General features: G+C 47.2%; 4 protein-coding genes across 4 annotated transcripts; all 4 read right to left on the bottom strand.

The window, feature by feature from the left end:
• Positions 1–1046: 1046 nt before the first annotated feature.
• Positions 1047–1517, bottom strand: LAJ45_06655 (uncharacterized protein; the record flags this gene model as incomplete). The annotated part of the gene is made up of 1 exon (XM_046116217.1): positions 1047–1517. One exon carries the CDS (start codon positions 1515–1517, stop codon positions 1047–1049), a length of 471 nt encoding a protein of 156 aa, XP_045970420.1.
• A 1950-nt stretch (positions 1518–3467) lies between these two features.
• On the bottom strand, positions 3468–4689 carry LAJ45_06654 (uncharacterized protein; the record flags this gene model as incomplete). Its single annotated transcript, XM_046116216.1, has 2 exons — positions 3468–4458; positions 4538–4689. 2 exons carry the CDS (start codon positions 4687–4689, stop codon positions 3468–3470), a joined length of 1143 nt encoding a protein of 380 aa, XP_045970419.1.
• A 2350-nt stretch (positions 4690–7039) lies between these two features.
• On the bottom strand, positions 7040–8866 carry LAJ45_06653 (uncharacterized protein; the record flags this gene model as incomplete). Its single annotated transcript, XM_046116215.1, has 5 exons — positions 7040–7354; positions 7450–7842; positions 7898–8283; positions 8355–8631; positions 8699–8866. The coding sequence occupies 5 exons, from the start codon at positions 8864–8866 to the stop codon at positions 7040–7042; spliced, it is 1539 nt and encodes a 512-aa protein (XP_045970418.1).
• Positions 8867–12926: 4060 nt separating this feature from the next.
• On the bottom strand, positions 12927–14565 carry LAJ45_06652 (uncharacterized protein; the record flags this gene model as incomplete). The annotated part of the gene is made up of 6 exons (XM_046116214.1): positions 12927–13166; positions 13221–13661; positions 13723–14064; positions 14118–14191; positions 14256–14385; positions 14443–14565. The coding sequence occupies 6 exons, from the start codon at positions 14563–14565 to the stop codon at positions 12927–12929; spliced, it is 1350 nt and encodes a 449-aa protein (XP_045970417.1).
• Between the last annotated feature and the right edge of the window lie 568 nt (positions 14566–15133).

The following is a 15133-nucleotide window of genomic DNA, read 5'->3' as shown; positions in this document are numbered from 1 at the left end:
AAAAGAACGAAAAAGAAAGAGAGATATAGACTCACTTTTTATACACATGTCCCAATCCTTCCTTCCCACCCTCCACATATGTGATTTACAATCGAGCCCGGTGCAAAGCACCCCGAGACGAACCCAGGCAGACTAGCTTCTAGCTTAGGGGGGAAAGAAAAGAGGTTCGGGCCTCGGTAATGGGCAAACAACAAGCCGATTTGCGCCTATCGAAATCTCACGATACCATTTTGAGGCTGCGAGTGACGCTCTGTGACTTGGATTTAGCCTAAATGGACAACACACGGCGGGCCGGGTGGGCAGATGCTTTGGCTTGTGGGTGTTGGTGTTGGTGTGGTGATGTGGTGATTTTGATGTTGTGCGTCTTGCGTGCTGGTTGGTGAGCGATGTTTGCTATATTGGTACGGTATAGTGAGACATGGGAGGTGGGAAGGAGAAGGGGAAGGGGAAGGGGAAGGTGGGGGATGGGCACGAGTGATGCAAGATGATCGTGGTAGAATAGATACATGCCTGCGCGGGCTCTTTATTTTCAACCAATCATCCGCACGCCCCCACACAGAATGGGGGGGGGGGGGTAAGCATGGGGCGATAAATTGGTAGAGTCATGCCATGAGAATCAGAGGGTTGCATCCTAGGAACAAAGAGTTTGTTAGTCAACCAGGATGATGGCGTTGTTAATTGGTTGACGAATGTGGTTAACAATTTTAGGTTGGATCACAACGGCAACCGCACTTAAGAGTTGAACCCTTGGCAAGTGGTAATGATCATTGGTGGATGTCAATGATAGTTGTGACAGGCCGGGGCTATAATTCCACCAAGGCAAATTCATAGGCGGCAATAGCGACAGAGATCAATACAGTTTATAAATATGGGAAAGGGCCATATGATAGCTTATTTTCCCTCCTGTGTTTTTCGCGTACAAACTTGCTGCCAATTCCATAAATACATAAAGATCTCGCAATGCATGCAGCAAGCCAATACCGTACCAACGCCTCGAATCCATCGATATCAGAGTCCCCTTTCCCCTAGCGGTCATATAACTATTGTCAACCCCACCCATATACGCCCCGAACTACCTCTCTGAAGAACCGCCATGCTTGCGCCAACATTCCGCGCCCCTCCTCCCTCCGCTCTCTGCTAACATCCGCGTCATGGTCCACCAGCTCATTCACCCTGTACGTGTACTCGGCCGGCTCTTCATGCCACTCCAGCTCCGGAACATTACTAACGTGGACGGAAGTCATGTCAAACGCTATTTCAGGCGTGGGCGGTCCATTGATGACGTCGGAGGTGACAAGGACAGAATCTCTGTCGAAAGCTATCTCGCCCTCGAGGAGGGTAGGTTGATTTCTGACAGGGACGGTGACTCCGACAGAGTGTCTTACTGGAGAGGGCTCGACTCGGTGGTTTTGAGACGGCAATCCGGATGCGATGGTGGGCGAGGCCGCAGTGTCCTCAGTTGACAAAGCGGCCTGGGGGTAGGCCCGCCCCCACCGGGCGAAGAAGCCAGCAATCATCTCTATCTCTACCACTGGGAACCAACCCATCCATGGTCGTGACGGGAGGGTATTTATTAATGAATATCCCATCTAGCTGTTCGCCATCATGACGCTAATTGATAATAATTGTGTATCGTATTTGCCGTTCATCGCTGACGAGCATATGCATGTATAATGAACGAGTAAACTCCTTTCTAGGTGCTTCGCTCATTATTCATGCATGCTCACTCGTGCTTGGCGGGGGCACTTTTTCATCATGATTAGCCATAGAGCTAGGAGAGGTTAGTGTATTTAAAAAAAAAACTTCGCATGAGGCTAGCTCAACATGACGGTAATTGTGCACAAACTCTTCATTAGGGAGCTATCAGATATTGACGTTTCCAGGCTGTTGGTGATCGACCTTGAATGTTCGGGTGAAGACGAGAGTGATGATGATAGTGATGGTACTTGGATTAGGCCAGGTGGGTTGCCACAGCTCAACATAGGTTTTGAACAAACACATATGCTTAACCGAGTCGACCATGTAGCCGTTGAAACGTACCATCCTCTGCTAAACTGCCCCACATCGTGAGAGCTACGTAAGCCGGACAACAGAACTCTACACTCATCACACACATACGCACCCCACCTACAGAGTCCACAAAACCCAATAAGCAGTCACCACCCTCTCCTAAAGAAGCAAGTACCACAACTATGTACGTACGTATCTCAACACGAAACAAGGATCACACAAACACGAACCTCTCACTCCCCCGTTCACACACCACTACATGAATTCAGAATGATCTATTCTAAACCGTGGCATTAGGTTGATATAGGCCAGCGTGGGGCGACGGGCAAAGACGCTGCATCCGGACCATCCCTTCTACAGGAGTCTGGAAATAGAATGAATTAAACCACAAAAAAAAAAAAAAAAAAAAAAAAGAGTCCGGAAATAGTGAGCAAAGCTGTCTAGTCTACAAATGTTGTCTGAAGCGTTAATTCTACCTTGTAGATCTAGATATTCGCACCCGCGCGTTCGTAATATAAACCACCCTTTAATGAAAAGCACCAGTCATCTGTGCTTATGGAAGCCCACGGGAAGATTAGAGACCCGCTAGAACCCACCGATAGACCCGCTCTGTATTTTTTTATCTTCAATTGCCAAGAACCTGCCGGGGACAAAGATCATTCCTTTTTATTCAATCATGAGTTGTCACTCTCGTCTAAGAGGGTCAAATAGTGTAGAGATGAGCCCATGCCTCAAATAGTCCCAACGACACGCTAACCGTACATAGATTAATATATATTGCTTCAGCTTAAATAAGCAAAGGAAAAGTTAACCTACAACACAATAACGTCCCTAGCTGGACGAAAAGGAAGAAGAACTCTCTCCAAATTATGTAGATCTCCTCTACAGAACAAAGGTCCTTACCGGTCGTATCGGATATATACCGGGGTAGTTAAATATCAAGGTAATCGAATCTAGCATGTAGCTATGCTTCTCCTCGAACCTGCACTAGTCAATATTGACGCAGGGACTATATATATTTAAGCAAGTCCCCGGGAAAGGTATTTATAAAGTCATGTGGAGGGGAAGTCGCTAGGTATCATCAGTAAAGGAATTATATCAACCCAGTTAAGAAATGCATCACCGTATGGAAAGGGTATTTCCACACCTCATGCCTTGGAACAGCGTTTTTCTTTCCATAAGCACATGGTATCCCTTCAAAAGAACTTGAGGTGGGCAATTGCAATGAGGGAATTCAAAACAAACGTAGAAATATGATCAAAGTTATAGTTACTAAACCCCAACCCTTACAAAAAGAGGCTTTTCCAGACCACACCTAAAGTAACGAGAACGGCCTCAAGACAGTCTAGGATGTACTCTACACTACTCTACATGTACACGCAGCAAGGGAATCAAACAAGTAAGATAAGCAGGAGAAGCCCAAGAAGGAAAGAATGAAACAGGCAAAGAAACACCGTCTACATCTGCCCAGCCTTCTTCTTCTCCCTCTCAACCGCCCACTTTACCGCCTCGAGGACATTCTCCACCACTGATTTTGCGCCATTGGTGTTGTCGCCCTCTCTCCACACGCCTGTCTTGACGAGCACACTGACCCACTCTACACCTCTATCGCTCTTGAATCTATTTGCGCCCTCAATGTCACTCGCTGGGTTATCGCCGACCATATATACAGTCCTCACACCCTCTGTGACCCCCTGTGCCTGCCTCCATTTCCAGAGTACGTCCTCGGCGTACTTGTATGTCTTCTCGTGGGGCTTTCCAATTATCTCATACGTCAACCGGACCCTTGAGCCCGTCGCCTTTCGCACCGCTCTAAACACGCCCACAAATGCCTCTCTGAACCCTCCCTGACCCAGCCGTGGCAAATGATATTTATTCGCCCACAGCAAGTCCGGGTTCGAGAAGTACAAGGGCACATGCGGCGAATCATCGTCCGCTCGACGCTTCGTCCCCAGCCGCCCCTTGTCCGACATCACAACGTCGATCAGCAGCTGGATATCCAGTGCCCAGTCGCGCGGGTCGTTAAAAACCATCACAGCGTCCACCTTGACATTCTCCGGCAGCGGGTGGGCGTGCGGTGGGTTCTTGTCGATTGTGAACGGCGACACGGCCGGGTAGGCTGCCAAGACATCTGCAGGAACTATGACGTTTTTGAAGCCATACCCGTGGGCAACTTTACGGCAGTTGTCAGACTCGCCGCCAACGACAAGAACGGTGTTGAGGTTCTCGTCAGCGGAGAGAGGGGAGAGCGGGGTGTGTGATTGGACCAGCTGCGACTTGTGGATGTTGTGTTTCAAATGGTGAGAGAGGTGGTTAACACGGGCCTCTTCAGTGTGGCCACCGCCATTGGTGAGGAGGATAAACGGGACTGAAGAGGTTTGCAGCAGTGTCAGTGCCTCGGTGGCGGTGGGCGTTGGTGTGGTGTCGTGCATGAGGACGCCATCAATACTGGGCAGGTTTGTTAGCTATGTCGAAGCTTCCAGAGAGCCCATAGAGTCCAAAAACCGTCAGAGAGAGATCTACTCACTCAAACGCAAACGCAAAGTCAGCGGACGTCGTTGTCACCGTTGGAACCTGTGTCTGGAACGAGCGCGGAAGCAAGGAGCGGCCCGGGATCGAGAGAGATCTCGGGAGCATGCTCAGCAAGGGCCTCCTCAGAGCGGGGAGGTAGAACGACATCTTTGAGGAGGCTTCGGGAGATCAGATTATCCGTTTATAGGTATGAGAGTGTCTGAGCTGTGAGTGTACGTGAGAATGTCTTTGGTGTTGAGGTCTCGGATGCCAATGACCAAGATAAGAGGTGGCCTGTGCTTGGACTTGGCAACAGCTGGTCCCTGCGCTGACAGACCTTGGCAGGGGGATATCACCCCACACCCGCGCTGTCATACGACGGCGGCAGATAGATTGGAGACTGGGGACTGGAGAGGTAGGATTCGGTCTGCACTCTTTGGGGGTTAATCCCACTCCCCCGCCAGCTCTATTCTGAATTAACGGTTATTTAACCATAGTGCAACTACGATCCCCCTTCCTATTATACGCAATATGAGAGGCATACATGAATTAAACAGATCCGCAGTCTCCCTCTACCCGCGCCTGCACCATGGCCAATGATGCTCTGGCTGACGAAACAACAACTCCTAACGAGGTCAAAAATAAATACCCGGTAAAACATGCCAGGATCTCCGTGTAGCGAAGAACACAAGAACTTATGAGAAGATGGGCATTAATGCATCCAATGGCCATTATTGTCTCTCTTTGTTATAAGGCAGCATCCCCGCAACTCAGTAACGTACCTCACTCAATTCGACCCGGCTTCCTCCCACTAGTGCGCTCCGCACCTTAAAATCAACCAGAACAGAGACAGTACTAGAACACATGTAGGCACACATACCAACCTACCGCATTATCAACACAAAATAAAAATACAAGCAATAGTAAACCATTAGAAGTTCTAAAATGATACAGCCCCGGCACACGTGCTCTTCAATAACACATAATACAAAATGCTATGATCCAAAAGGAAGTAGGTCATTCAAAAGCTAGAAAAGTCTGCTAGAGAATGGTTGGTGGACGTGAGATTGGAGACCAAAGAGGTTCACAGATTGAGTGAGAGTTAGGTGAATTACAACGGGAATTGTCTGAATAGGTTAATTTCTATGAAAGGAACGAAATAGATAGAAGGCCTAGAGTACTTGACCTCACGCCGTGAGTATAAACACCTTAGGCAAAACAGGTAATGAGGGCCGAATTCCAGCCCCACCACTTACCCCTAGCTCCCTCCTCTAGATAAATATTACAAATAAAAAAACAAAATAAAAAAGAGCAAAAGGTACTGCAACGACTTATTGCTGATTGAGCGTTACTACCCCCACCCCTTATCCTGGGTAAACACTCGGTGTCTAACCCGACGAGCAGTCTAACCATTAGACCACCCGCCCATGGGGGATGCTACGCTGGAAGTGATACTTGATCTTGGCGGTGTGCCAAGATGTCAATGTTCATCCGTCTCTTGTGTTATTGTAGAGCGCGTCTACCAAAAACTATGTCATTTTAGATCTTTTCCGTATGTTATATCTATCTAGTAAGGATTCAGTGGTGAAGGAAAGGGTACATAGCCAAGAAGATCCGGAGTAACTCCCGCCCCCACCCCGGGGCGGGGGGGTTAAAAGTTGAAAAAGACTGTCAAATGGGAAATCCCAAGGGCAGGAAGCCGAAAGCCCCCCATGTGGAATAGAGAAATCTCAAAGAATAAAGGAACAAAGATGCCTCGACTTAGGGAGATAGGGTGCTCTATTATTTTTAACTAGGAGGCCAAGTGGCAATTGATCATGATCCGATTGCAAAGAGCAGGGGGAAAAAAACGATATTTAACAACTCGTGGTCGCAAGCGGGCTTCATTGAGAGTAAGTAACGTACGTCTAGTTGTGAACGGTGTTGATGCTGCCGGTGGCCGTGGTTTTAGTGTACATGATCGACGTCTGACGGGTAAGATATCTCTACCATTCATTCCAGTGCTCATATGCATTCTAACCTGATATTTCGCTAGCATATTGGTAATGCGCCTCAATAACAGCAGAATGTTTGTCGAAAAGAACGTGTTTACTGCAATATTAAGGAGTAATATAAGGAACAGCGTCCAGGGGTATACTACACGTAGCTTATAGGGGAAGCACTTGGACGTACTCCACTCGACCTCACCGATACGACGAGGATCGAACCACTCCGGCCCAGTGAGGAACTGCTTGTTTATATTTTCTCTCGCCTTGGACCTACCAAAGTTCTAGGAGTTTAGAAAATCATGAAAAAGATACTGATGCTCATATTACATGCACAGGCTATTCTTACGATTGATGATTGATATTAAATCTACTTTACAAACCCTCATTCTAGTTCTACGCTACCCGCTCAAAAAAATATATGCTAGCCCAAGCCAAGCCAGCCAAGCCAATAGTTAGATTAAACCACAACCAATCACAACTCCTACCCACGAGTGATACCTCATGACGCACAGCCATAAAAAAAATAGGCATCATATCTTTGCCCCGTCCTTCTCCCCATCCCGCTCATCCACCACCACCACCCCACTTCCCCCACTTCCCTCATCCCCAGAGCCAAGCTGACTCACATCCCACCCCTGCTCCTCCAGATACTCCTTAAATAACCTATCTTCCCTTACAATCGTGTCCTGTCCAATCGACGGCACAAAGAATAGTGCTAGCAACGCCGAAAACACGCACAGACTACTCGACACCCAGAAAGGTGCCTGGTTCCCGCGGATTGAGTCTTCGCCGCCGGCAGACTTGATGATGGTTGGGAAGACATATGTTCCCACGAATGCGCCAATCTACAGCCATACATTCCCATGTTAGTCTATGTAGAGCCAGAGAGAAGGGGGACCCGCGGGGGGGGGGGGGGGGGGGGCAGAGCGCTTATTGCTACCTTTCCAATCGCCGCCGCAATGCCATAATACTGTCCTCTCACAGCCGTCGCACATGTCTTCGACGCCACAAGACCAATATTATCACCAGGCCCCATCTCGCCGAATGTCAAGAAGAGGCCATACACGACCGTGAAGGCCGCCACATACTGCGAGGTCGCAAGGGACGCGTAGCATCCGGCCATGATGTATCCGAGTATGGCTTGGAGCACCAAGCCAATGACGAGAGTCCATTTGGGGCCGAAGTAGTCTGACATGAATGCGCCAGAGAAGGCGCCGGGGATGTAGAAGAGGTTGAGGACGACATTCCAGCCAAAGGATTTATAGAGGGACTGGTCGGGGATGACGAATGTGAGGATAGAAGAGGAGTAGATGCCGGCTGAATAGACGGAGAACTAGTTTTACCATTAGTTGGCGTGTGGATTTGGGATGGAGAGATGGGGAGTTTACGTCGTAGATGAACCAGATTGCTGATACCACCAGGAGGCGCTTCCAGTAATACTTGATAACCAGACTATACGGCGTCTTCACCCGCTTCATCGTATTCTTCTTCGTCTGCTCAGGCTCATGTAGCCTCGCTCTCAAGAAGAAGAGTAGGAAAGGCGGGATGATTCCGAAGCCCAAGCTGATACGCCAATTTGCACGCAGCGAATGCAGATCGTCACCCAAGATCCAGAGAAACACGAGCGGCACAAACGCGGACACTACAAAGCCAAGATCAATCATGAGGTTCGTGAAGAAGATGAACCATCTGTTCCTCGTCCCTTTCTGGATCTCGCCGGTTGCTTCAGCGGCCGCGACGGAACCGGCGGGATATTCGCCTCCGATACCAATACCTATACGTCCAATACATATCAGCAAAAGCCCCGCAACCCCCCAGAGATATAAGAGAAAAGAGCGCACATACCGAGGAAGAAACGGCACACAGTCAACATGGTAAATAAGCCATTTGGTGACCCTCCCGCGCCATAACTAGCCGTACACAGCGTCGCAAACAATATCAGCAACAGAGCACTCGCCGTCATTGCGAACTTCCTCGAGTAATTATCCGCCACCCAACCAAACAGCAGCTGGCCAAACACTGTTCCGGCGAATGCAATCGATGCGACATTCTTCCCTGCGGTGGTGCCCTTGTAGTCGTCTGGGTAGATCTTTGACAGCATCGTATTGACTGTTCCAATCACCTGTGTATTGTTAGGGCCTTGTCAGTTATTGCACTTTTTAGGAGATGTGGGAGAGGCATCTATATACCCCGTTGAGGTAGCCGTCAGAGTAGAGACCAGCACCGCAGGCAAAGACGGGCCACAGACGCTGCCATTTAGTTTTTGTGGGCGGGGCAGCGCTTGTGGGGTCGTTTGGGTCGACGACTTCGAGATCTGGGAGGGGTTCTTCCTCGGCGGGCTTGAATATATTGCGCATGTTTGGCGTAGCCTTTAGAGGCTGGTGACGATGGGGAGGAGGATGGTGAGAAGAAGGAGGCGCTCAGTAGACTAAGAGGGGAGGGAATGGGAGAGACGTTATATGTGCGCTCTTATCAAACAACACTCTTTAATTACGAGGGGAAGTCAAGCTCCACCAGGCGCGCATGGGAAAACTTGATAAAATATATTTTCTGTATCTATTCACACCAATCCAGCCTCAGCGCAAGAAAGTTATGTACATAGAAACCCACCGATCACTACCCAAATAGGAGATGTCTCCCCGCAGCATGGGACCCTTCCAGCTTCGTTTGGGCAGGTGCGTCTCTCTGCGGACCCATCGACTCGGTTGGTATTCCAATCACGACGTGGGATGAGAGCAGCAAACCCCTCTCCCTGTGCCACTAATTCATATTCCCTGTTTCTTATCAGCTCTGGACTGGAGTGCCTCAGCCTTTCAGCCATAAAAACGTCCATCACGAGGTCCACCTCCGAGGTTTCACTACTTGCTGAACACCTCGAAATGCGTGTCTGGGCATGGCGTTAACAAGCTTTGTGGCCCCGCTTGGCTCTCTTGGTGTTCGGCCCGAAGCGATCGTGCAGTCAGTTCTTGCACGTGCGCCAAGAACGACATCCGATCGGTCTCTTCTACAACAACGCCAGGGGATGATTTAGCAGCCGTTGTGGTTTAATATCTTCTTAGAGTACTTCTTTGCAGGGTTAGGGGCAGCGCTTACCGTGAATACTCTATCGATATCTCTATCCACTTTGCAGGCTATCTTCATCCTGGGACACGCGTGTTGGTGGAGACGAGATGGCATCTCGGGCATCTCTGCTGCTAGGGATGGGGATCGATCGTGATAACGGTAGGTTCTTGGCTGTGGTTTGGTAGCTGGAAAGCTGGAAGTACATACTTCCCAGGCGGGTATTCATAAGTGTTGCCTTCATGGATTGAAAAACAGTCTAAGGGCTAACAATCTAGTCACTCACTGTGTTATAACGTTCATTCAATTAAAAGGCGCTTGCAAACGACTATAGTAATGACAATTCCTCCAGCTTTCTTTGACCGTCTTGATAAATGGTCCATTGATAAGGCGAGAAACGAGACCACGTGTACTATAAACAAGGGAAGAAGCCTAAGCCTATCCAATGCTTCATCGAGATATGAACAGGGCATATCCTTCCGCTATCCATGTATTCTAGCCATCTTCATATGCCGTATATTTGATTCGAATATTATAGCTCCCGCCCGTCCCACATTTATACCAATCTGGCAAACATACGTCAAGTATATGTAATTGCCACATACGAGTATATAAAACTCTAAGAGAATGCCTATATATCGGTGGTGCAATTGATAATTGCTCTGATCACCTCGCCACTCCTTTTTGCAATTTAAGGGGATTCTATATTGCCCTCTCGGATATAATTGACTTCTCCGCTCTATAACGGTGCGTCCCTAATATAGCAGATAACTGAGGTAATAATCCCAACTCAATGGAAAAGCAAGACTTGATAGAGACCGTAATGACTGTTTCGATTCTCCAGCGTATGTCGAGGAGGTCGTAATTGGCAGATGGTATTTTAATGGCAACTAGATCTCGTTATAATTATCGATTCCGGCAAAGAGATTTCAAATTAATCTTGGTCGGATTAATACGCGGGATACCGTTATTGGAGTCCTATGTGGTGAGATGACAAGGTCAAGTCAATAAAGGTTTAAAGAGATATCAAGTCCATAACCACCTATCACTCCCGTCTCATCTTTCGAGCATCTCAATCTCACTGAACCCCAACAAACCCCTAAGCCTTCTGTTCGTTCTCAACATGAAAGCAGGGCCTCCCTCCCACTTAATCGCCACTTCTCATTTCAACACAGTACTCCTCACCTCATCTACACACACACCTCAAAACCTCACATCTTATTTCATCTAGGAATCGCTTTTCACCCTGAATCTAGCGCGCCTCATTGGTGTACGTCTCGGGGCCAAATATCGTCCCCAATCGCATTATCGACGAAGTCCAGTAACGTTTTATAGGAACATCTCTGGCTCTGAAGATTAGCACAATGACCTGATGATGATCGGAGGTACTAGCTACCTTTCATTTCAGCGTTGATGTGTCCAGATAGAGTGGGGTTGATATTGTGCCGTGTCATCGGCATTGTTTGTCACGTTGATAAGTATGTGAGATCGAGAACAGCACTTATATGCGTATACTTTAGTGAAGAATCTGAACATAGTTGCAGTTACAGTTATCCGCAGACTTCGGAGAAGAACGTCTACTCCTGAGGCTCTCCGCCGTTCCACCCGAGATCTAATTCGCGCATGTGTATGAGTCAAAGCTAAGGAACAATTTTCGATTAGATGGGTCAACAAAATTCAAACCCCCACTCACAGGCGTGGAGAAGCTTTTACATGGAGTACATGTATATATATAGCTACTCCAGTTCGATCAGAAGTGCTTATTCCTAAACTAGGGCGTTTACTGCGCTTCCAAGCGAGCGTAAGCCCGTACGAAGTATGGCATTATATATAGAGCAGCCCAACAAATATACATACCGTATTTAAAGTTTAATAATAGGAACATCTATAGGGAGGTAGAGTGTCTACTAGGTACATGTACGTAGATGCATGTAGTCATACACCACATATGTCTATACATGTACCTTAGCGTCGAACCGCATACAATTATAAGCCTTATTCAGTCGGCTTATCCAGAACGTAGGCTCACAATAGCCTTATCAGTACAAAAAGGTTCAGGTAAGTGCTATTTAAGCATGTTTTAAGGATGAAATAAGGCTTAAAAAAGGGTTTTTGTACTGATAAGGCTATTGTGAGCCTACGTTCTGGATAAGCCGACTGAATAAGGCTTATAATTGTATGCGGTTCGACGCTAAGGTACCTACACTATTCTACTTATTGCCTTACTGCCAGCCAGCGCAAACCCCTGTAGTCCCGATAGCCCGTTTCAAAACCCGTCTCGAAAAAGGGAGGCCACTTCTTCGAATTAGTATTCAGCTGTAACTCGCACTTTTGATTTGCGTACGTAACAGGTATTTTCTTGATACAAATACAGTATGTACTGTACCAAATTAAAGGCCTATATGGCCAGGTTTTACACCTAAATATGGTGGAATGGATGGGCTTTGGTTAAAGTGCCTACTTTGATGAACCAGACCTACGTAAATCAGCTGATATATCCTCCTCGAGCTCAGGCCCACCCCCCAAAGAGCGGCTTTTTTTGGTTGAAAAACTACATGACAACCACGATAGAATTAAAAGGATTGGGTACAGAGAGTCAATTTACTACGGGGCTTCGAATTACCAATTAGAAACACACAAAACACAAGCCTTATGTCTATTCCAGTGCAGAAGTACATCCCTTTACAACATAAACTTCTGAATCTTAGGATCCTCATGCACTAGGACTATTAGGTTCGAAAGTACATGTATCGAGAAGTACAAGTACCTACATGTATTTCATATAAAGCGGGTTTGGATTCATGCAAAATCACTCGGCACTCACACTAGCCAAGACTGCCAAGTAAGTTTTTCTCGACTCCATATATTTAATTCTTCCCTCCTATTCTCTTTTGAGAATTGAGGGAAGGGCGCGAAGGAGAGATCGAAATCTGAAAGGAGTCTACAATATAACTACAGAAGAACCGCTTCCGGACGGCATGCCTGGCATGGAGGGTATGTAAATATATATATACTTCGGACTATCTCAGTACTCTACTCCTTTCACATGGACAACAATGGACAACAATGGACATTTACGGTTCAACACGAATACGCTGGAAAGCAGAAGTTAATAAGAAATTATTGATAAAGAAAGACATTAGCTATAGACTAGTTCTAGCAGTTTCTAGCACCTCCAATAATCCAGACCTTAATCCTCATGTAGCCCCGTAAAAGAAAGTAAACAATTAACCTAACCATCCACCCATATGTATCTCATCGCGCATTCTCATTGAACGAAGATTCCCGCACTTGTGTCAAGAAATGCATTTATCCATCACTCAAATACAGGCAAACTTACACTACGGAGTCATTTCTTTAGAACACAAACATAGCGCCAGCAACTGCTGCCATGGGTACGATAACACCAATCCACCAGGTTCCCGCAACCATCTCACTGTTACCAAATGCCGCACCAGCTTCAGCAGTTCCAGATGAAGCAGCCGCAGACCCGGAAGCAGTTGAGGTATCACCATCGAACGAGAGGTCCTCTGTTCCAGATGGAGGAATGTACTGACTGCCACCAGAATTACCAAGAGCTTTGCCAGCACCAGATTTCTGAGGTTTTCGTTAGTTATACCCTGAAATATATCGAGATAAGGGAAGACATACCATATATGTACTAGCATCGGCCGGAAGATTGGGAAGAGTGTTGCTAGCCTGCCACACGTCTGTTGCCGCGGGACAGGATTTAGCAGACAAGCCGGTCTGGTAACCGCCGTCACCGGTAGGGTTCGCGGTAGAATTGTACATCTTTGCCAGGTTGTCGAAATCAGTCAACTTCTCTACGGTTTTTCCGTCATCTGAGACCTGAACGAGACCGAATTTATTGTCTTCTTGGGTGAACTCGTAAACAAGACCACCGGAAAAGACACCAGTCATGTCGGTGCTGTACAGTGACTCAATCTCTGCGAATACACGAGGGCTAGGAACATTGCAGCCAAATTCCGAGAGGAAAATAGGAACCGCATAATCGGTGTAGTTCTTGACCTTTTGGTCCCATCCAGAGATTTGGAATGACGATTTTGAGCCGCACCAAGAGTAATCATTGATCTATCCATTTATATTAGTTCCAGGCTCCAGCAATATTGGAGTCAATAACTGGTGGACATACCGCGTAAAAGTCACCTCTAGCATCACTGTCATCGCCACAATCCAAGTATTCGGCCATTTGCATCCTGTTTTCGGCAACGTCTGCTGCGCTGTACCCAACCGGAATAGGCCTATTGACTTGAGCTGCGATGTACTGCTTCATGTCTCTGGTAACGGCCTTGACAACGGTCGCAGCACGTGTGTTGTTGACCATGTTGGTGACTTCGTTTGCGGAAAAGAAACCCAAAGTGTTTGTATATTGCCCAAAAACATCAATCGTTGCAAAAATATGCTGAAGGTACTTGGCATTGTAAGAATACATTGGAAACTCCCTATTAATAGAGAAGTTTGGTGTGTTGACATCCTGTGATAGAGGTATTAGTGGAGCCTCAAGCCTTTGCCTCTCCAGATACTTACCAGAATAAGGTAGATTCCAGCATCCTCGAGCATTTTCATACATTCATCATGATTTTCCGAATTATCAACGGTATCTTATCAAGTTTTAGTCTCCAGTCATGCTACTCACAAAATGGCAATACAAAGAATGAAACCTACAAACTCTGAGAGTGTTGATTCCCAACTCCTGCATGATAGGAATATCACGAGAGCACGAAGTTGTATTGGCTAGAGGATCTCCCAAGTTTGAAGAACCACCTGGCTGATAGTCGACGCCGCGGATATAGAACTACATGAAGAGCATATCAGTCAAAATTCCAATAATTGTCGCGAGGAGGGAACATACACGCTCGTTGCCCCGGAAGAAAGCATTTCCTTTCACTGTTATGGCAGTGGTAGCTGCAGCAGCGGAAGTAAGTGTTGAGAAGGCCAGCACAGCGGCGGCGGCAGAAAGACTGATTGTGCGCATATTGAAAGAGTTGGTGATATCAATTGAATGGGTTTTTATCGGTGCAAAAACGAATAGTGAGTATTAATTGAGTAAACGAAAGTGACCTTTGAAAAGCTCTGAAAGAGTGATAGAGCTGTTGGTCAAAGGTAAACTCTGGTGGTGATGATGGTGAGAAACGAGAGTAGAAAAGAAGGAGAAGGAGGGGGAGGGTGTGAAAGAAGTAGGATAAGTGGGAGAAGCGGGAAGAAACAGGCACAGGAAATGAGAGACTCTGGATGGAGATGTTCTGGAAATAAAACCGGGCGAGTTACAGCCCAAAAAGGAAGCCATCCCTTTCACAGGCTAGGATAGCAGGGGCAGCGGATGTGTGGCTTGGCATAACACTGGCTAAGAAGGTCTCTTATTGGCTGATGATGCCTGTAACCTACATGCTCTGCCAGCATGTTTAACCCGAATTATTGTTTCCTCTAACAACCCATTACCCCTTGCTCTCTGCTTTAAGAAATAAACGCCAGTACTCTCATCTTCTCCATGACAGGATGACCGTGTAGACTAGATCAAGTCCCTCCAATTTATTGTCAAGAAA

Source organism: Morchella importuna (genome assembly GCF_003444635.1).
Source record: "Morchella importuna strain M04M26 chromosome Unknown Morimp01GS020, whole genome shotgun sequence".
NCBI classification, from domain to species: domain Eukaryota; kingdom Fungi; phylum Ascomycota; class Pezizomycetes; order Pezizales; family Morchellaceae; genus Morchella; species Morchella importuna.
This window is presented reverse-complemented; position numbering and strand designations above follow the sequence as displayed.